Raw genomic sequence first — 23,217 nt, forward strand, 5'->3', positions numbered from 1 at the left:
AACTAAGGAACATTTCTGAAATAGGATTCTGTAAGAAAGGGCTGTTAAAGGCAGATTTCAAGGCACCAGGCTCACACATTAACTTAAAATGAACCAGAAGCAGTGATGAGAGCTCATAAAAAAAAAAAAAAAATCTGACAAACATAATATGGAATGTATTCTACAATAAAAAAAAAGCATCAAAAGAATAGAATGTGACGTGGGATTACCTACAGTAAATTTAATCGCTGTCCAGAAGGCAGGCTGAATTCCACCCAGCATCACTGGCTTAAGACCCCGTTGCACAGCAGGGTTCCATGCAGTGGAGCGCAGCACCAATGAGGGCTGATGAGACAAAGCCCAGAGTAGGGTAAATAGGGGTAAATAGTAATGCTGAATGACAAGGCACAAGAAAATGCCACTGACAAACTCCACGTCAACTGGAAGTGGCTTTCCTCAGAGCGCCCCCTCCTTCTGAATCGCTACCAGGGAAGTTTTACTAGAAGTGGAATTCATCACTTGCTGCTACATGCTATTTATCTTGACTGATCAAACACCGTACTGTACTTTGACTGATAAGAAAAGACTGACAGACTTGAGGGAGTTCTTCCAATTGATTTTATTGAGTAGCCAAATCTGATAAATTAGCACAGATAAAATAAGCATTTGCATGTGTTACAAATGACTTTTTACAGGAATAAAAGAGTGAAAATTACAAACTGTAAAAAGGAGGACAAGAAAATCCTGTCTCAAATTCAGAAGGGGGAAGATTTATCATTTCATACTGAAGATCAAGTGTCCAAGTTCAGAAAGGAAAGATTTAATAATACAATATCATACACTACTTTACAAAATTAAATTTACTATAAGGATGACATCCATAATAGTAAACAGAAGCTTAAAAATCACATTTAATGGTCCCTTATTTAACAGCCATTTTGCATCTTTTATTAAATACTGTTAAGAAATTAAATCTAAATGAAAGTGAATCATTCTAGTTATTGCAAAACAATCTATGTGGACTTAGACTCAAATATATTAAATTAAAAACAACAATGAAAGCAAAGTAAAATGGATGGTAACAATGTTGGCTGAACACTAATGTGTCAAATACAGAAATAAGTTTAAAAAGATTCCTCAACTGGAAAAATAGAGTACATTTGCAGTGGTAGAGCTGTGATGAGATCTAAGAACCAGAGCCACTCTTGCCTGTCTTTGCAGTTCATCAGTGTCCTCATTTTTCAATGGTAGGTAGAGGTGACACATCATGGATAGCTGCGTTCATCTGTCCTTTGTCAGCCTTACAGCACAGCAGACTTTCCCCACTGTGAGGGAATAAACTTGAAGTTCAATACAGAATTTCTTCCAAGGTGAAAAAGACAAGTTCTGCTCCAAGAGGGTTCATCTGAGCCTTGTTTATATGTTTGGTCTTGTCAAACTTAGGGACCCTAGAAGTTAATCGCCATAGACTGACATCCTGAGCTGTTAGCCTGGTATCTGTAGAGCAATGAAGTAATCTCCAACATTTATTAAAAAAAAAAAAAAAAAAGGGCTAAAATACAGTCATCATAAGATGCAGATTTGGGGTGGGCTGTTAGATGCAATGACAATTTTCAGCATTCTGAGTGATAATATGTCCAAAATACAAGTTTTAAGTGATAACCTATGCAAGTGCATAGCTTCCATTTAAATTAAGAGACATCTTTCTCTGGGAAAACAATATCCAACTAAAATAACACCCAACTGTCCAAGCGTTAAAAACCTGATGCATTCTGCCTAGAAACTGTGCAATTCTCTAAAGAGCTGTTCAAGTAAATACACTCCTGTTTGCCACAGAGACAGCAGACAGGGAAACTTAAATAGGTTCTATTATAGTATTTGCATTCCATTTCAGACACTGTTCTGAACTTCACCTCGTGCTCAAGCAAAAAGACAATTTCTCCACAGGAACTCTTCCCCTGAAGTAAGGCAACTCCTGATAATCAAGTGTAGCTACAGCCTGCAATGGTAGCAAATGATTAACCTCTGATGTCCTCACATTGGTATCACAAGGTGCAAGCTAACAGACCAGTCACAGTACGTGCTTGACCTCTTGTTTATATAAATATTTTACCTGCTCACGTCACCTGCCCCAGAAAGACTTTGCAAGACCTTTACATACATCGTTTGACAAAAAGATTTTGTCTGTAAGGCCTTCCATTTGTCACATCCCTCTCCTTACATCACAGATGTACAGACACAGTGATGTAAATACTCTTTATGTTGCTGTCAGATCTCCAATATTGATTATTAATATGCTACTATAAAATGAAATGTTTTTCATACATAAATTTTCACTTCAAGCCTGGTGTCAGCTTCCACTTAGAGCTCTGGCAGGGATCTGAGAGCACATTTAAAGCTTTCATTGGGTGCACGCTGGCTTTGGATCTGGGCTCATTAAGCAGCTGCAGTAAAGAAGTTTTGGAAACTTCAAGTGCGTCTCGAGCCACGAGCAGATCTTCAAATACAATGCTCTTGTCTTTGGAGAAAGTTCTCCCATTTTAGTGTCAGAATGCTGGATGTGGTCTCAAAACACTGTGTTCTAAGTGCCATCATACAAACATTTCAGAAGCACACCGAATTTTAGGGGCCTAACATTCAGTTCATGTAAACAGGAGCACAACACATCTTAAATAAAAAGTCAGAGATAACCTTACTTGACCTTCCACTCCCACACCATTCAATAACTGAAACTATTCATTTTGCTAAAGAAAAACAAAGCTACGTAAATCTACTTCTGCTGCTCACTCAGTCACTGACTTTAATGCATCTCATCTGAGGAGGGCTTGCTTCTCCTTGGTTGTTAAATTTGAATACTGACTTACTAAAAGCTTCCATAAATTAAGCCATCTTGTCCAAGTTAAGCTTACCTTGAATCCTATCAGCCATAATCCATTCCCAACACTGGATTCTAAGTTTAATAAAGTATTTGTTCGTTTCACAATGAACAGTTGCTTCATTGCTACTTTAAGCATTCCTAAGCTGAACACGGAGACTCTCTGTGATCACTGGATGCACTTACAGAGAATTTCCCTGCAAATCATGATCAGTTTTGTGAGGTTTTATATCTAGCAGCAAAAAAAAAAAAAAAAAACAAAAAAGCAAAGAGTTACAGAAATATACATTTTGAACAACAAAGAACTCTTTATTTTACAAAATGTCTTTCACCTTTTCAGTATTGCCTTTGTGGATGTACTTCATGCTGCAACTACTTACAGTAAAAACATGATTTGCAGCAAATTAAAGGTGCTCAACCAGTTCCAATCGTTTGATTTTTAAGGTACAATATGTAGTTGCACATTTGATTCTCAGATGTGGTCCTTTATTTGCTTTAGTTCGTTGAAATCACAGTGAGAACCTCTCATCGACTGCCTCAGGCCACAGATTTCATGAAGATATTACAAGCACAAGTGTCCTTTACTGCAAAAATCTTCCCTTCCAGTGAGCCAAAGGCTAGTGTTTCATTTATTTACTTGCTGCTGTATGTGAAGGAGGAACTCATAGTATGATAAGGCTGATTCAGTTCTGTCTTCAATCATATTCTGCAGAAAACTTGATTTCAATGGGCTGTCATCCCTTCAAAATAAAAATAAGTGCTTGAGTGAAATAAATATTCACCAAAATCTTCAGTGCTACACATTCAGAACATTACAGATCAAGTACAGGATATTTCCAGAGCTCAAGAACATATGAAAGATCTCAAGTAGCCCTGTGAATAACCCCAACAAATACACTTCTCAGAATTCACTTTGTTCATCTGACAAACAAGATTCATCTATGACATTTTGTCTGTCTTAGTCTGCAGAAGTTCCAAATCAAAGACAACTCATACCTGCTGTTAAGTACAGCATTTAAACTGATAAAACTTGTATTAAGAAAGTACAGTACACAATGTCCAACTACGTGTAGTAAAAGGCCCCAAAGGTTCTTAAAAACACTTACTTTATTACATATAGGATAGGAAAGAAAGGTCTCTGTTCTCGCAGCCAAGAAATAAAAGCTATTGTTCTGATGGATTCTGCAGTTTCAAGCTCTGGGAGATGAGTCTAAGGTGTAAAGAGTAACATTAATACATACATTATATTTTTCAGGAAAGGAGCAAATGCAACACCTAAAATTGCCCAACTCACCCTCATTAGGTACAAAGAAGCCCCAGACACACATTGTGATGAATAGCTTTACTCTGATCCCTTTTGAAAGGGCTTGAAACAGTGAAGGACACAGAAACTACACCTGCAATTGACTACAAGAATGTCACGACCAAGTGATTGCCAATAGTTGTTCTCCCAGCAGTAAAACAATTCCCCACTGAATCTGAGTCTGATATTTCCAAACATCTGTAACAGGTTGAGTTCTGATAAACTTCATCACTGCTAACCTGTACTTCATGTCCTTACATGGGAAGATTTAAAGTTTTTGTCTGGAGAAACTCCAAGAGTTTCAAAAGCCAACAAATTATTTTTTTCTCTTGGATCCAGGTTTATAGTGACCACTAACTGGAGGGCTAATATTTGAATACAGCATTCTAATGCCCATGCAGATAGCATACACCAAAGCCAGCACATACCATGTTCTGTGGAATTGACCCATAATTTGGAACTCCAAGGACTTGGCTGATAAAGCTCTGCCCACAGTTCTTCCCAATCCACAGAAACATCACCTGAGAGGTAAACAGTAGCAATCATCTAATGAGAAACTACACCTCAGCAACCTTCCACACATTTTGAGTTCTCAGCAAGAACAGCAAGTTAATACAAATTGGAATACTACATAAAATCAGCACCACAACTTACAGAGCCAGCATCCATAAGGTAGGCACCTTCCCTACTCAGTTTCTCCACGGATAGCTGCAGAATGGGTGGCTGAGGTATGGTTCTGTCATTGATGTTGAGAGCTCCCTAAAAAGAAAGAACACAGTTCACATCTCCATGCACTGACACAGGCACAAGAACAGAAGGTTAAATAAGAAAAGGGTATATTATATTGAATATTAAAGTTAGACTGCATAGTTCCAATTACACTTCAAGTACATGATTTACTATTAAACTTCTTAATATTTTGAGGTGTGCTTCATGTTCATCTTCATCAGTTCTACATGCAATTACTGGGAAGATGTGAAACATTGCATTTGAGCTCTGGAGCTTAAATGTGGAGAGCATCAACAGAATTTTCTTTCCACTTCACATAGTTCAAGCCTATGGGACCAGCACAAACAGGCCATGTAACAATGCAAGTGCTCACCTCATCTGTGAGATTATCAACTCTGTACAAACTGGGGTGTGTCATAAGCATGAGGTAAACAAGAGGCTGGTTTTTCACTTGACACATGCTAAAGATGCGTTCATCTAGACGTGCATTTGTCCCAGTTTGAAATGCTTTCTGCAAACAATCAGACATTTGACCATTAAAGACCATAACAGACTCCAAGACAAAGAAATACATTCACCACCTGTCCGAGCATGCATTATCTACTCAGGCCTAAGAGACAATCAACAGGCTTCATTCTACACTGATCTTTCTAGTCACCAAGTTCTGGGGGAGCAGATAAATTGAACTTTTATCTTGAGAGAATTTTATGTGCAAGAACACTGACAATCTCTAAGATATCCCAGTATTCTGACAAATATCAGACTGGTTTTACTGAGGAATCCAAGTCAAACAGCTTCTCAATTTTGAGTCCTGTGAAAGCATTGGAAGAAGACAGATGCTATTTTGTACATCGATGACATGCTCTTTTCCTTCAGGTTGTCGTGCCAAGCACAGACAGTTATCCTCCTCTGGCACAGCCTCCTTTTATCTCTTACCTGCTTTAAGAGTGCCAGAACATAAAGTGGGAAGAGCCGTAGGGAACTGGGGGCCATGAGACCAGGCTGCTGAATGCTCAGCACTGACGAGCGGTAAGCAGACAGAGAATCTATCACAGCGTTGACCAAGGCGTCGCGAGCGTCACTCAAAGTAGCAGAAACTGATCGATCCACAGCTTAAAAAAATAAAAGATTTTTTGTTTAAAACCTTTTCCACCTTGATGACAATACACCAGCCTGTGTCCAGGTGATTACATGCAACTGGGCTGATGCTTCACCTGGGCCAAGCGTTAAAAACGGAGAGAACCACTCCTTTTACTACTATCATCCAGAGGATTACTGCTGAAAGCTTTGGGGATGTCATCCATATACATCCAAACAAGCTCTTATCATGCTTACCCATATTGGCTAACAGCCCAGTGATTGCTTGTACATCTGCCCCCAGGTAGACATCACTCAGTGCTGTTACAACAGGTAAGCACATCGTGTGGACACGAATTCTCCTCTCACCTGTAAGAAAATTAAGAACTGGAGAGTCCAAATACTCCAAAAACTTCAGTTTTTTGAAGTAATTAGAGAAGTGCTACTAGTTATTCAGTAACTTTTACACTTACATACTTGAATCACTTGGATAATTTCCCCATTAACTCTACCAGCTGATCTGTGTTCAACCAAACAGGCAAAAAAAATACTAAGATTCAATTTCGTTTATCATACAAACAGTGAAAAAGATTGTTTTCAGCAGCTTTTATGAACTGTTAGTTCAGTTTTTAGGATTAACCTATTCACAAACCAGGGTAGGTTCCTCAGGAAACTTTGTGGTCTGGAAGAAGCAGTAACACCAACATGCAAGAACGTATCACAACTGTTGACATAGGTAAAATATTTTGCTTAAGTCACTGCAACTGAATTACAGCTTACAACTGGCCAAAATGACTTCACTGAATATTGTACATGAATGTAAGGAGTTTCAGCTCACAGAATATAGATATCTTACCTTTGCTAGATGTGTACAGGAGAGCTGACTGAAAAGAAACAACCTGCATATCAGTAAGACTTTCTTCTACTGACATTTGCACAGCATATCCTGCATCTGGGTTTACATTGGGCAAGGACAACAAGTCTGTGGATCGCACAAAGAAGTTCCCATGGAAGGTGTGAATGGAAAGGCCTAAAAGATAAGCATTAGGTTGAATCAATTGTATTCGTAACCAGATGTGAAACAGACACCATTCACAAATACAACATCACTGTTAGATGGCTCTTAACTAACCATTTAAGTCTATATTAGGTCAAGACACCAATCAATCATTCCCAAACAACAGTGAATCCTGCCTGCTCCTCCCCCCACCATTTGCTCCTGACCCCAAATAAACACATACAAACCTTTGGTGCATCTTATCCTCATGACAGCTTCAAATCCAATCTTCCTAGTTAAATATCTTTTCAACTCTTTCTGCAATTTCTCCACCTGGACAGGGTTGTGTTTGTGATGATAAGACTGGTAGTAATAGACACTACCTGCAGAATATCTTGATATACAACCTGAAACAAAAGGACACAGTGTCAGAGCATCTACAGCTGCTGCTATGTTTTTAAATATACCAGAGGAATGTGATATTTCCTTTAATTACTACACTGTTCACATGTGAAAAATCTTTGTTACACAGTCAGCAACACGCACACAGATTCAGCTATATATTCAATTATGGATATAGGCATGGCCTGAAATTACAGGTACTCTGTCACTTCAAAGATTGGTTACATGGAGGGAAAAAAAAATATTAAAAGCCTATTCCAACAGTAGTCTTACACTGGTGGTAGAAAGCAGAAAAGGAACATTTCAACCAGGATCACAGAAATCCACTCAGTAAGGGTCAACATGGATGCTAAATCAAGGAAAGACTGAAACACTGCATTCTGTTCACAGTGCTCCTGCTCATCAAGGATGAATTTGCATCCTGACATGCAAGACTTCTTCAGATACCAAATGCTAATCTTCAACACAGAACCCCTAGAGTTACCTGTCACATCACAACTTCATACAGCTCACCTAGAGAAGCCAAGTCAGAATACTGTCCACTAAGAAGAAACAAATCCACTGCGACCTGTTGTCCTGAGCAGTCTAAGGCCAACTTCTTGTAAAAATCAGTTGATGGTGTCAGGTGTATGTCCTGTTAGCACAAGGGAGTATTACAAGACACAAAGGAAGTAAGATTAATATATTTACTGCTTATTTTCAGGGCACTAAAATTAATCTTTTATCACTATTTCAGTAGCATCTTTAAAAACAGGCAACTCAAGAGCCATATGTACATACAGAACAGGGCTATCAGTTCTCTTAACCTTTTCAGCTTTCCTAACCTTTGCAGTTGCTCTTTGGTTTGGCTCTTCCCGAGATTTCAGTGCTCCCATTCCCACAGATGGAAGCTGCGTCTGGAAGACAGAGATTCTACCTCCAGTAGGGGACATCAGTTTAAAGGCTGCCTGCAATGCAGGCCCAAGAGCACTCTGAGTTTCCAGGGACTTGGTAAACATCTGTGGCAAGCTCTTCAGTAGATCTTGAATTAGCTGCAAGTTAGAAAACAAAATTAAGACAAAAGTCTTAGGAGTTTTCTTCTTTATGAAGCTTATTACTGAGTCATAAATATGTATTAACACTTCCAGTATTATAGCAGTAGATAAATCCCAGCAAAAGAAAACTCTTGTCTTGTTTTAGATTGTTAAATGTTTAAAGCCAAGCAGAAGTCAGAAGACTTCAAACTCGACATTATAACTTCAGACATTAAAGAGCACTAAATAAAACCATGAACTGTCAAGCACATCTCATTACATGCCTGTCATTTTTCACCTAATGCAGTTCTTACCTCTTTATTTTCATTTAAGTTTACTAATAGGTTTTCTGGCATTGGTATAAATACATCTGGAAGAAAAAAAAATGTGTTAGTTGTTTCTTAATGAAACAGAACTAGCTTCCCCAAGTTTTATTTCCCAACCATTATCCCTACTAGAAAAACAAACTGCATCATTGTGTAAATCCACACAAACATTAACCTTTTTCCCCTGATAAGCATACCTGTGGCTACACTGCCACTACAGAATAACAGCTGAAAGCGTTGAAGGATAGGAAAAATCTATTCAATAGAAATGCACAGGAACATTTTCAAGAGTACTTCTGCTCCTTAACCTAAGTAAGAAGTGCTTTGAGAATATAAGCAGAACATCACTAAACAGTCACTGAGAATTTGTACCAATTCAGTTTTGATCATAACAAATTTAGGTAGCCACACAAACAAAACTCCATGTTGGGAAGGCTGTTCTCATGTTTAAGTCACAAACAGCCACAACTTGCTCAGACATTCAGAGCTTCAGCAAGAAACCTTCCTCCACAGCCATTAACAGAGAGGATAATGACTGACCTACCAACACTCACCACACATATGCTTTTTTAAATGGGCTATCAAAAGCAACAGTCATTAATACACACTAAAGCTATTACTGCATACCTTCAATATCTGAAACTATAAGCATCTGAGGCTGAGAGAGACCTTCCTGAAGGCTGTAGAAATGGATCGTGCTGTCAAATGTTATGAAGCCTATTTTTGTTCTAGTGTTCCCAGGAAGCCTAAAAGAGTCAGACAGATGGTGTTCAGTAAGATGAAATTTCATTTCTGCAAGGCTTTTTTTTTTTTTAAATACATTCACTGCACCTGTCTAAGGATGCTAGCAAGTAGCTTAACAGCTATACTGCAAACACTTTGGTCATGTCAGATTAAAAACAGGAGCTTGTAGTAGAATCACCTAGCAGACATCAAGACTTTTTTAAGGCGAGTAATAAAAATGGATTAATAACATTTAGAAAAAAAAAGTTTGTGTTTCCAAACACAGCAATAAGTGCTTGTATTTTTTTTTCTCATTTCAATTAAAACCTTATTCTAGAATCTAGCCTCCCAGAAGAGAAGCCATAAGAGCATGCTGTGCTAAGACAATTGTCCTACTTAACACTGGACTTCAAAGACTTAAGTTGTAGCCCCCTTTAGAAGTCTGGAATGGCAATCCAATGGTTCCTTCCAGAAAGGAACAACACCTGAATAATTCTGAGCTAGCTTTCAGTATTTTCCAATGCCAGTCAAGTAGAAAGATGGATACATATCTATATTTTAGCTTTTACAAAGTACAATTGAAAAGACATCATTAATACATGTACTCTTTTCTGGGATTGACACAGCAGATAGGAAATGAAGAAATGCACCTCAGTGTTGCTTTATATACTGGTGCAGCTGTGACAGGAGCACAAATGCAAGAAACTGCTGGGCAGAAAGCAGTGCCATGTTAATGTCTATCAGGTTCCACGAGGAAAAGAGGACATTAAGAACAAAAATATTACTTACAAGTCAAGATTGTCCAACAAAGTCTTGCAGACTGTATTCAAGTATCCTGTCTCTATTGCATTATGAGAGACATCAAATACAAAGAGGTACACAGGTGGCTGAGGTGGACGTAACTAAATGAAGAAAATATTACCTTTGATTTTCAAGGTGATTTTTATTAGGTTGTGATAATTCCACTGCAAACACAAATGATGCCAAAACTTCTAAATACATTTCACTTATTTGGTAACTCTGTAATTGTGGTTTCCTTTCAAAATGCCCACAAACACCCACATATTGTAAATAGAGAACACTAAGATCATAAATGTTCATAAAAGACAACCTGTTTGAAGTAACACCCAAGGCTTCTTAGATGTACTTCAAGCAGCAGTAGCTGCTGTAATGAAATGGAAAGCATCCTCTGTAAAGAGGATTTTTTTTTCCTGACTTCCCTGTGGAAATAAAACAAAAGGAGAGAATAAGTCAAAGTAAAATCTCACCATGTATTCAGATGGAGCCATAAATTCAATCGTAGCGTTCTGGACTTCGGGTCTTTTATGAGGTTCCCCATAAACTCTTGTCACAGGATTATACATGAATTCCTCAGGAACTGTGCAAATAAATTAATACATTACCAGCCCACAATAGTATTAGTTTTGCTACAATCTAAAATTCAGCTCTTTTGAGCTCATTGTGCAATGCTACTTGTAGCACTGGATTAGATGTGGCAGCAACTTTGTCAGCTGCAAGGGTACCATGGAAGACCACGTCAGAGTCTTTGCTGGTGGAGAACATTTCTCATGTCCACAGAGCACAACAGATGAGCCAATAACACTGAGAGGGCCAAAACTGTGATGGTATCAAAGGATGAGGTATGAAAGCTCAACCACAGCAGTTTAAAACAAATAAAATTCAAACCTACCATCGTTCACTCTATAGCACAAGTTGCATTTCCATCTCCTTTGGTCTAGAAAGCTGACAAAAGGATTGATGTATGTCCGGCAGGAACGACATCTCACAATAGTACTTGAAGTAACCACTGGCAATTGCTGGAAAAGAAAAGCTTCCTATTTTAAAACATCAACACTACAGCCATTCATCCATGGCAATCATCTACACTGCGGTTCCTGGCCACTCAAAGCATAGTTCTGCCCATTTCTGTACCCATGAAGCACCTGCACAAGGTTCCTTAATAATAATACTGGTCGGAACCTAGCTATAATGTTTTTGGCTGATATTCTCCCCCTTCAAGCCTCTACAGTCCTTAATTTCACACTGATGGCGTAAGATCAAGATCCACAGCAAATACAGAACAAACATCAGAATCAACACCACCACATCTGGCAAAATTCCTTCACTTGGGGAAAACAGCAACATTCAGAAGATGCACTGATAAATTCAAAGTATTCAGGGAGGACAGTCAAACCCCTTTCACTTTGTTAATGCTTAACTACATTACAAAAAAAACCAACTGTCACCTGAGGAAATACAGCCAACAAACAGTGACATTTACTTATATCTTTATGTATTTACATGTGTTGCTGCTAAGCTTGTTTTTTTTCTGAGGTTTGGCACTTCTGTTGTTTGTTAAGAATAGAGGCTTGAAGGTTTAAAAACGGCAGGGAGAAAAAGTCTCAGATAAATGACAGTGAAACAGAAATTTTAAATGCCAAGATTAGCCAACACAGCTGCCCTCCTTTTGCAATTCATTCGCCAACTACAGTGATATTTCAGCATTCAAAGTCCTAAATATTTGTCATACCGATAAGTCTTTGAAGGGATGAAGCAGGAGCCCCAAAGGAAGCTTGGCTTTATTCAGTAAGGCCTGAGTTTGAGGAATGTTAGTCAGAGTACAGCGGAACAACCTACACAGAAGATAAAGGGTTATTTTGATTACTTTCAGGTAATAAAATGATTATTTCAGTGGAACATAACATCCACGTTTTCCAGAGCTGATGATGGTGAACATCCACTTCCAAATAAAATACCCTCTCCAACTCAGCCACTGTTTCATTTTAGTCACAGTGTATATTTTGAGCTCTTTCATTACACTGTACAGACACTCTTTATGCAGCACTGCTGCCACTTTAGTGATTCAAATCAAAGGTTAGCCCAACAATGCTCAAAGTTGCAGCTAATCTCGATACACAAAGCAGAAAGTTGAACCCCTTTTTGAGATGGCCTTATACACCGATCTGAACCAGCAAAGTTAAAACAATAAACAAGTGCACAGTTGTAACTCCAGAACTTGGTGGTTTCCACAAAGGCAGACGTGCACAACACTCGTGCAAACCTGGCACGGCTGTTTGTGAGCCATTTCTCAAAGGTGCTGCTTCCCTGACCTCTTTGAAAAGGCTTGCAAAGCAGGAGTGCCTGGTCGTACGTGGTTTGGTTGGTTTGCTCAGGGAGATTATTCCAAGTACAAACTCTTGTTTGACATTCCATTTACTCCACTGTTTCAAATGGTTGCTCTCAGTACAGATGTAAGCTGTTTCTGCATTCACAAACTTCTTAACGTACCTCCCTCAAGTTAACTCTTATTTAAGATCTCAATCACACTCACTGCCAGCTACACCACAAAGTTTTTACACTCTACCTACTTATAGCTGCCCTGCAAGCAATATGTTTTTACTTGTATTTTCTACACAATTTCCTGGTGACAGAGGCTTAGAAAATGCTCTTAGCAGCAGCTAAGAACCCTGACAAAGATTGTGAGGGTTATGAGATGCTTGTTATAGATCTGAAGACAGAGTTACTGTCCTAGACAAAAACAAAGACAGCAGGCCACTAAAATTCTGATGTCTGCACCAGAAAAGGGTCAGCTCTGCAACTGCCTCAATCTTGAATCCAGAGAAAGGAACACAAGTCAGTGAAATCTGCAAATAGTTCTATCTGTGGAACACCTCATTACTATCTAATGAATCCCATTAAATTATCTTTAGATTCCCAACGAAAAGCAACAGCAATTGGATACACATGCTTCAAAAAGACCTGCAGTAGAACACAACTAGTTAATTAATGCTATGTTACTCATTTAAGCACCATATTTTGACAGTCTCTTAAGGCCTTAGCAAACATCTCTCAGATCATTTTTCTAGATAATACATATAAATCTTTTCTCTAACTGAAAAAAAAAAAACAAACCCAAAGTGTAGCTTACAAAGAAACCCCAGTTTTTGATCCCACATCCAAGGGAACCAATGGCACTGGTTATATACTGTGACATGAGAAGTTAGGGGACAGTTTGAAGACCACAATGTCAACAGCTAAAAACCAGTTATCAGTGAACTTAAAAGTATAATAAATACATTCTACATCATTCCCTCACTTCAGAGCTCTAACCACTTACCACCTTTACCTTAACAGAGTGAAGCCTGCTTTCAATCTTTTTCAACTCACAAAGTTAAAAATATTTAGTGAAGTTACATTTACAACTAGTGATTTATTTCTTTTGATGAGTTACAGCAAATGGATAGATAATCTTACTCTGGGTTACAGTTGAGCTTCTGGATGTCTTCATGCAAGTTTGGGACAGGAGCCTGGAGAAGGGTTGTAGGAAGAATATTTCTTTCTTGAAGAAGATTCACAGGTCTTAATCCCTCTTGCTGTAAACTCAGGCTACCCAAAGATGCATTTAAGTGATTAGTGCCTAGGGGAGGCTAAAGTCAAAATTTCACAAGTTAACACTGATTATTTGGGTGAAACAGTCCATTTCAAAAGCAAACATTTTTCTTTCAAATTCTGTTTACTGTCACTGTATTATGTTTAGAAATGCTACTTGCTGCTTAGGTTTGTAACACAATAGAGGTTGAAATCACCACAGGCATACCACAAAACTCTTGAAATACAGAAGCCAAGCTGGCAAAAGTATTGGCCAGTTTGGTTTGAAAGCACAGGAAAAACATACTTCAGCTAGCAATGACAAGAGGTATGAAAAGCATGCCTATAGGATATCTTAGAAAACTTTTTGAAGACTGATGTTCTAAGCAGATTTAAAAATAAAACACTTCAGAAAGAGCTAGCATCGTTTTTCTAGACTGCTAACAAAGCAACAAAAGAAGCATAAGTTTCTGGCTATGTCTGTCATCTTGAGCAAACTGCACACCAAACTGTCACCCACAACCCCACAGAATACAACACAGATCACCACACTTTTCTTTATTCTTTATTCAAGTGAATTGGCTTAGTAACATGAAACAGAACAAGAAACTTCACCTGGTGGAAATGTTTTGATCCATCTGGATATTGCAAAGCAGATGCTTGCACTCCTGGTGCTCCAGGAGGAGAAGTATTTTGGTAGCCTGGTGGCAATGCAGGATAAGAATAGCCTACATTTCTATTCATCTTCAGATTTGCAGGTGCAGAAGGATGTGGGGTTGCTAGAGGCAGAAAAGACATACCTCAAATGAACTGCTGAACTGCAGGTTGGTCAACTCATTATCAAAGAAGGACTTTTTGTTGTTTAATTTCTAAGTGTAAACAATTGACAAGTGCCATCAATTTTGCCATACTAACTGCTTTATAATTCTTACATGTCAATGTCAAACTGTCAATGCCTCAAGTAATCACACTTAGTTTCAAGTCAGACATTAGATAAAGTAGACATCTGTACCTAAACACCTCAACTTCCATCTTTTCCAAACAAATCTCTTCTTAAACAAATTACTCAATGGCAAAGATTTTTAATTCCCAAACCTTACCCATGAGGCCACCTCCTTCTATTGCATCATAGCTGTTTTGGACCGCAGACCCATCGCCAGCAGCAGATGTAGCATCACCTATTAAGGAGGAGTCCAAGCAAAAATTAACAAGTTACAAACAAGTTGAAACAAGGTAAGTGAGATGCAATTCTCTTTGCTGAATGTATATGCAGATCAGCATAGTTTTGATCTACCTTTGACTCAGGGCGAAACTCGGTTAAGTGCACATCTTGTCCTATTTCTCACATGTGCTTCCCCTGCTGACATGACCTCAAAGGACATTCAGAAAAAACCTAACAAGCTTTCTCAGGGAAAACATGTAATGTTAGGAGATCATTCAGCCAGACATGTAGACCTTTACATTAGGCATACTTCATAAATTCCAAGCTAATAGGTGGGAAAGTGTCAGGGCACTTCTCATTCTCACCAGAGGAAGGCTCTGTATGTTGGCTGCAGTTCACAAAGACTCTTGGAATTTAGGTACCAAGTTCCCTGACTACTTTTTCCACTGATTGCACATGGAAACATCAAACTCCCTTCACTTTTACACTTAGTCCAGTACTGTTTACAAACCATCAGCAGTTCTGATATGGTCACACAAATTCCACTTGAGATAAAAACCTTGAAATTGAGTGTGCTCCCAAAGGACAACTGGGCTCGTTGCCACCAACTAACTAGACCAAGCTGTGCTGGGCTCCACACAGCCTGGCCTTGAACACCAGCAGGGATGGGGCACAGCTGCCAAATCCAAATTCAACAGAAGAGCAAATTGTTTCTCACCTTCTTGATTTGTTGCTGAATGTAGCAGAGATTGTGTGCTAGGTGCTCCTGCTGTCACTGCAGATGGCCTAACTAGAGGTGGACCACCAACAGGAGGAGGTCCCAAAGGTGGCCTCGAGTGGAGAGGTGTTAAAGGCTGAGTCACTGGTGGAGGTACAGATCCTGTAAACAGATTAGTTTTTAGTTCAACCCAACTGAAGGCAACAGCAGACTCTTAAGAAAACACACAGATCGAACTCTAGATACGCCTCTTATTAACATGATACACAGCATGAAATAAATCCTAACATGCACACAGGTTTTATAACTTCAGATTCTTTCTGCCATGCTCCTGATAAACTATGTTCCTGTAGCTGTTAACAACGATCCTTTAGTTTTTGGGTCTCTGTTTGGTATTTTTTTTCCTCTCCTCTCTTCACAGTTCTTGGTAAGAATTTTAAGAGGTACAGAAAGCATCCTCATTTCCATTACAAAGTCTGGACATCATGAATTTTAGTAAATCCCCAAATTAGACAGCATATAACAAACTAGAAGAGTCTAATGGAGATTGCTTGTGACAGGAAGCTCACCTTCCACTTCAATAACCTGATGCAAAATAGCAACGTACAGATTCTGCATCTGTAAGAGGCTGCCACAGGCTGGGCAGGCAGCTGACAGATCTTTGTTTGAAGGATGAGCATAATCAGCACAACCAGATAAACTCATTTTGAAAGTGAGCACCATTCCACAGAACGCTACCAGGGAAGTTGCTCAGAAAGATTCAGCATTCAAAGGAGACAAGAATTCTCTCTCATAAGCCATTTCCCAGGATTTCTCATCGCTTACCATTTTAAGCACCGACTCCAAAATATTATTTCAATAAACTGTCATGCAATTAGCTAGGCATATATCAAGAAATCAGCATCAAGAAAAACATGTAATGAAGCTAAAAAGTACTTCATCAGATTCGCTTTAACACGTAAAATATTTCTGTGCTTGGTTCCTGTTATGCTCAGAAAGCTGATCAAAAATACTCTAATAGCAAACAACAGTTTGGCAAAGTAAAAATTGAGTATTAAGGTGGGTTTCCCACAACACTTACAAGTTACATTAAGAAGTTACTTAACATTATCAAAACTTTACACCTCAAAACACAGGAGGAGAAAACAGAAGGCAGGCTGCAGAAGGACCAGCTTCTTGTATCTTGCACTTTCAGAATTCTTCCTGAAGACTGACAGTTCTTATCCAGTTGTAAAATCTGAAGTTGGGATGAAGTTCTTTCAACTGCCCTCTATTCCAACAATACAGAATGCTTCCCAGTTTTCTTCCCAGGCTGTGCTCAAGCTGGTTGTCTCATCCTTACTGAGGACATTTTGAGAACTTCCAGAATCAGTCCACAGAAAAGCTAGTGAGATTTTACACTGCAGAAAAGCACACTAAATGCAACCAATTTTCATCTGGGAAGTCCATAAGCCCTCACGTGACTGAAGCACACAAATGCTCCAATGCTCCAAGGAAAAAAAACCAAAGGCAACAGAAACAGCCTTACCCACACACAGCTTCCCAGAACAGAAGTTACCTGCTTCAGCCACTCAAGCAAAATGCAACTTTTGCACAAAAACTCCTATTGCTCATCTAAAGAACCCACCCCAATATTTATGATACGCATTTTTTCAAGTATTTGTTTTGACAGCCCAAGCAAAAGGCTGCTACAGAGTGAATTTTATTACCAACATCATTTTTTTAAAATGGACACAGAGGTGGACACCAGCAGTCAATTAGAGAACATGATCAGAAAGTTATGATTACCTGGCTTCATATAGCTGTTCTGAAGTGAAGGACCTCCTGGAGAAGCAGCATACTGATAACTTGCTGGAGGATTTCCTGATAGCAGCAGCGGTGGCTGAGCAGGCCCTGTCCCTGCCACAGGAGCTGAATGGCTTGGTTGAGCTGCATGGCTTGGTTGAGCTGCAGCTGGGTGGCTCACAGGAGCCTGGCTGTACTGCCAGTTGGGATGCATTGGCGGGCTAGCTGCAGGAGGAAAGCCACCAGGAGATGAGACAGCAGCTGAGTTTTGCAATGCAGGTGGCAGCACTTGTGGCACAGGACCTGTTTGTTGCACCGGTGAGCCAGATGGAGGTGCTGCTGGTGGCCTATTGAGAGTCTGCCCAGGTCCTTGATAACTGTTGAACTGAGAAACATTCTGAGAGCCACTGTAGTTATACTGTCCAGAAGATGGATGTGGAGGAACCTTTGACGGCGTCTGAGGCGAGTACGGTCCTGGAAGTGATGGGCTGTATCCCTGGGCATCTGATGAATGCATCATTTGATTTTGAACAGGACCTAGAAGGAAAAAACCTTTCAGTCTGCATTGCATATTGCTTCTGAAAATAAGACGTGACTCTGGAATTTTCCTTCCTTGGATTCTTATTAGTCCCCAGGCCACAAAAGACAAGTAACACAAGGATCACAATTTTCATAGCATATCGTTATCAACAGTTGCAATCATTCTAATTATTATTATTATTTCACAGTGACTTCACAACCATGCAGCTCACGAAGCAAGTGGCTGAACAAAATCCATGCTCTTTGCAATTCACACAGGGCTATTTCCACCTTCAGAAGCGCTCAGAAGGCCATCAGCCACAGAGGCAATGTGTTTGTACACAGCTGGCAGGGGCACCAGGGAGCAGTGGCAGCAGAACCTGTCCTTACACCCAGTTTAAGGACTGGCACTGACTTAAGCCTCATCTTATAGCACAGATGCAAACAGGTTCAGCTCAAGTCCCCATGCTATTTCTCAAGTGACAGAGCTAATCCACAAAAGGTTCTGCAGCTAATTTTAGTGAGAGCTTCTCATGCACATACAGCTCACATAACCAACTGGTCAGGAACATGGAGTGAAGGATAATTTATCATAAAATAATTCACCCATCAAGAAAATAAAACTTGACAGTGCTTCGTATCTACTGGGTGCTACAGCTGAACTAAGCTGTAATCTTTTCCATTTTTTCCTGAAGTGATCAACTCAAAACAGCAAACAGCACCAGCAGAGCATCACCAGATTTGTCTAACACAGGAACACAGACAGTTCTGTGAGCTTTCCAGTACAGTAAGAGCACCATCAAGAAGGATGCTGCTGCAGGTTGTTCATACTGCTGCCACAAAAAGAATGTTGCAAGGGCAACATTTCTTCCAGCAGAAGGATAGATAACCCATGCCACAGCTAGACACAACGTACACACACACACCAAGCACTTTCCAAGGCTGTATCATTTATGTTAGCCAGCCACCCTGTTGCACTCCACCCCTAAGCACAGTCTGAATGTCAGAGACAATCCACATACACAGTTATATGCATGAAATCCAAAGAGATCCTCGCTGTAATTTTGGTGTACAATTCCTCTTTGCTACCCTGCACTACTTCCCAGATTTCCAAAATTATTTTTTTGGGAAAAAAAAAAAGAGCCTAGAAAAATAAAAGTACTTAGCTTCTAGATCAGAAACCACAGCAAGATTCATCACATTTTCAAAAGCATGCTATGAAGATGAGCACGTAGACAGACATATTTTGCATACAGGTACCGGAAACAGCTGCCACCAGTATGAAATCACAGAGTTTCATTTAATGTCAAAATAACAGCTGGTTTCTTAGCTGTCTTTGCTTACCAGAACTTTCCAGTTACATTTTAAGAGCAGAGGAAGTTCACATTTCCAAGTTGACATAACTTTGAACTCAGGCACACACAACAGTTAAACAAGCTAAACAACACAAACACCTGAGTGAGGACAAACACTGCGACTGCCACACAACTCCTCACTCCCTAGAAAGCCCCAGGGTGCAGTTTAGAGACAGCTGTCACCTCCCTGAACACTGCATCTCCATGCTGACTGCTTAGCTGGGGTTCTACTACAGCACTGCTGACCTCATCCTCACTCTGCCTGTTATTTGTGCATGAACAGCACATACATATTATTCCCCAGCCATTAGTCTCAATAAGCTATCTGCCATTCAGTTAGGAAATCCAGTTATAGCTCACTGGCCTTGCAATGCTGCTCATAAATCTTATTAATTACCAATGCTTTAAAATCAATGATGTCCAAACGAAAAGCTTGCAAACATAAGAATTCCCACAGTTCTGACTCACCTTTGAAAATTACCCTGCAGCATTATCAGATGGGTTTTCAAAAACTGATTTACAAAATGAATTGTAAATTTAACTTGCTAGCTGTACAAATGACTAAGGTTTCTTATGTAATGCCAGGCCCCTGACTATATCACAGTATATTGATATAACATTGCAGTACGTTGCATAAAAGATATAGAACAAATAGTAATTAATTTTATAGCTTGATTATTCAGCTTAAGGCACGACTCTGTAGCCTGGTCAGGAATCAGCGTATTTAGCTCTCTTTTTTCCTGTTTGAGGGATAAGACTGAAGATAAAGCAATGACAGTGAGGTGAAACCCAAACATCAAATGACCTGATCTTTCTGTGCCACTTAGTGATCAATTAGATTTTGGAAGCAGCATTCTAAATTTCAACTTCTGTTTTCACTTTCTGAAGTCAGAAGTGCAAAGAAAAACCTCAATAACCTTCACCAGTGGAATTCCCCCATAGGCTGCTGCTTCTTTCTTGCACTGCTCCGTGAAGCCAACAAGGAAATCAGTGTGGACTGAAGATCTAAATCAAAACAGCAAAGCCACCAACACTCAGGATACAAGAGAAGAGTTAGTAACATAAGAGAGGCCCCCAGTCTAACAATGGAAGACAACTCTACACAGACAAGACCATAAGAAATTTCAAAGAGATCAGGAGCAGCACTGAAACATGTGATAGCTGCTCAACAGTTTTATAAAAGCAAAGAATGAGCACGGAAGGCTATGGGAGCCACATCCTCTGCTATACAGAACCTCAGTGTCACTTCTCTCCAGGCCCACCAACGAGCACAGTGCTCTCACCAGTCACAGCATCTCCAGCCCCAGGGAGAGCAAGGCTGAACACACTCCATCGCATGGCAAGGACCCCCAGCAGCACCCCATTCCACAGGGCCTTACCCACTGCTTCCAAGCAAACCAAGAGCAGGCCAAAACCAAAAGCTTCTGAAGCTCTGCGTGGCCTCAAAGCACCATGCCAGGATATCAAACTAAGACAAGCGACAGGTCCTAAAAGAATTTCTCCGTCTTGCTTACATTTCAGACCTATGAGCTACAGATCATCAATTTGCTTTTCAGTTAAGTGAAGAGAGAATACCAATCCTACAAAAAAAAAAAACAACACAAGTGGAGGAAGGCTGTTACTAAGCAACCTGATGCTCACTGCCAAACCATTTCCAGGTCAGCGTAGGGTGCTGCTGCTACAGCCATTCACTGTCAGGCCCAGCATGCGAGCTCTGGGAGTTACCTGCAAACAGGAAGGTGAGCAACAGGTTGAGAGAAGAGCTGATGCCATTATTACAGTTCATCACTCTGCTGGCAGCTTTCTTTCCTCACAGACCATTGTAAATAGAACAACAGCATTCTCTAGATTGCTTTTATAGAATGTTTTTTCCTGAGGTAGCCTTGGATCACAGCACCTTCTCAACATATTTTATACATTTATCTGTATACTGTAACTGATTAATTCTACCACCCTGTGTTTGCACAATTTTAGATTTCATCTCTGGGTTTCATACAGCTTTAGTCTGAAATGTGCCTTCCTGCTACTACTACCTTGCAAGAACTTGTACTGTGTGCTTAGTCTGACTACACATCAAATATAAAATGATGCCAACATGTAAATCATCCCACTTGGTTACTCCATTAGTTAACATTCTTTCTGTACATTCTCTGCCTAGACTATAAACTCTCCAGAACAGAGGGTCTCTTTTCAGATTTATGTATCCACATCCCACACTGCTGACCCTATGAGCTGCAATACACTTGTTTTTAAGATGCCTTTTCAGAAGTCATAAGCACTGTGAAAGAAGAAGAGGGTGACAAGTCAAACCATTTAATTACCCAGCCATAAAGCAGGAAAATCAAAAGAGCTCATTATAACTTTATTGTCTTGATGCAGCATAACCACTGAAACACATAACCATCCAATTAAGGATGGAAGTTCCAGGAATGATGGAAGTACATATGAAATCAGAAAACACTTTCCAACAGCACAGATTTCCACACGTGCAAAGCAAACAGAGACAAGGCTGCCTTTGTGCTTCCTTCTTGCTAGCTCAGAAGGTCAGCTAGCTATTTGGTATCACCTTCAGCATCTGGCTTCAAAAAGATATATTTTGAGTAGAAGAAAGCAGTCAAGGCTTTCCTAGATCAGGATGTACAGAACAAGACAATATTGGCTTTACATGACAGACAAGATAAAACACAGTGAGCGAGTGACTGCCTGAGCTCAGCAGGGTCCTCCTCCGGGCAATAAGCTGTGCCACATGTACAGCTCGGTTCCAAAGGGCCAGGCTCACTTGGCTGTTGCAGTGTTATCACAGGTGGGGACATGGCCTGAAGTAATGACTAACACAAACCATTTAGAACAGAACATTTTGAGCTAGAAGAGACCCACACGGATCGCTAGGCCCAACCCCCAGCCCTAAACAGGACCACCAAAAAAACCAAGCCCTAGGCTGTGTCATCCAAATGCTTCTCAAACTCCAGCAGCTCGGGGCCGTGCCCATTGCCGCGGGCAGCCCATTCCATGCCCACCTCCCTCTGGTGCAGGACTCATCCCTAACCGCCCGCCGCCCCTCCCCAGTCGCAGCTCCACGCCGTTCCCTGGGGCCTCGCCGCCGTCCCCAGACGACAGAGCTCAGCGCTGCCCCTCCACTGCCCGTGAGGAGCTGCAGACAGGCAGCACGGCACGCAGCACGTTTCACCTAGCTAACACACAGATTCCCCCGTCAGCCCACAAGGATGTTTACGCCACTAAAAGAAGTAGGAAGAGGGTCGCTTTGCCCCAATAACGACCCTCCGAGACGCTCCGAGCAACGCACACCGCTCCGCGTTTCCCGACCCGAGGCCGCCCCGCACTGCTGCGTGACGCGATTCTCCCCGCCGCCAGCCCCGCTGCACAGCGCGGCCTGGGGCCTACCCTCAGCCGCCCGGCGCCCCGGGGACGTGGCAGCATCAAGGGAGGCGCCGGGCGCCCGAAGGCCTCGAGGCGGAAGCAGCACCCGCCTCCCCCCGCCTCGGCTTCTCTCCCAAGCGCTTCGTCCCGTCTCACCGTTGCTGTAGGGCTGCTGGCCCGCGCCGTTCTGGCTACGATAAGCGGCGGCGGGCCGGGCCGGCTGAGCCATGGCGGCGCTGAGCCGGGCCGGGCCGGGCGGGGTCGGATAGAGGCTCAGCGGAGCCGCCCGAGTGGCGGCGCCCGGCCCAGCGCTGCGAGAAGGGGCGGGGCTTCCGCACACCGGAAGTACCGGGCCGCGCACGCGCACTACGTACACGTGGCACTTCCGGAAGCAGCGGCGCTGCAGCAAGTGGGCGGGACGGGGCCTCTTAAAGGAACAGCCGAGGGGCGGGGCAGGCCGGGCCGTGGGCGGGGTCCGACACGGGGGTGCCGCCGTGCGGGAACGCCC

General features: G+C 41.1%; 1 protein-coding gene across 1 annotated transcript; it reads right to left on the minus strand.

Moving 5' to 3' along the window:
• Positions 1-583: 583 nt before the first annotated feature.
• SEC24A (SEC24 homolog A, COPII coat complex component) lies at positions 584-22,970 on the minus strand. Its single transcript, XM_042826054.1, has 23 exons — positions 22,866-22,970; positions 17,461-17,994; positions 15,673-15,834; positions 14,893-14,970; positions 14,408-14,571; positions 13,679-13,851; positions 11,955-12,057; positions 11,115-11,241; positions 10,693-10,802; positions 10,214-10,326; positions 9,329-9,447; positions 8,690-8,745; positions 8,187-8,393; positions 7,876-7,996; positions 7,209-7,367; positions 6,820-6,993; positions 6,222-6,332; positions 5,823-5,998; positions 5,260-5,397; positions 4,812-4,916; positions 4,586-4,678; positions 3,961-4,064; positions 584-3,594 (listed from the first exon to the last, which is right to left on the minus strand). The coding sequence occupies exons 1-23, from the start codon at positions 22,936-22,938 to the stop codon at positions 3,480-3,482; spliced, it is 3,315 nt and encodes a 1,104-aa protein (XP_042681988.1). The 5' UTR covers positions 22,939-22,970; the 3' UTR covers positions 584-3,479.
• Positions 22,971-23,217: the final 247 nt, after the last annotated feature.

Source organism: Centrocercus urophasianus, unplaced genomic scaffold (assembly GCF_019232065.1).
Source record: "Centrocercus urophasianus isolate 14NV4802_14NV808 unplaced genomic scaffold, USGS_Curo_1.0 seq_26, whole genome shotgun sequence".
NCBI classification, from domain to species: Eukaryota; Metazoa; Chordata; class Aves; order Galliformes; family Phasianidae; genus Centrocercus; species Centrocercus urophasianus.

Excerpts from the sequence above, each read along its gene's own strand:
- SEC24A (XM_042826054.1), bottom strand. The coding sequence starts at position 22,938 with ATGGCTCAGCCGGCCCGGCCCGCCGCCGCTTATCGTAGCCAGAACGGC. Across the intron at positions 8,394-8,689 it reads ACTTAAATGAAAATAAAGAG|CTAATTCAAGATCTACTGAA; the intron begins GTAAGAACTGCA and ends TCTAACTTGCAG. Across the intron at positions 3,595-3,960 it reads CCTATCCTATATGTAATAAA|GGATGACAGCCCATTGAAAT; the intron begins GTAAGTGTTTTT and ends TTTATTTTGAAG.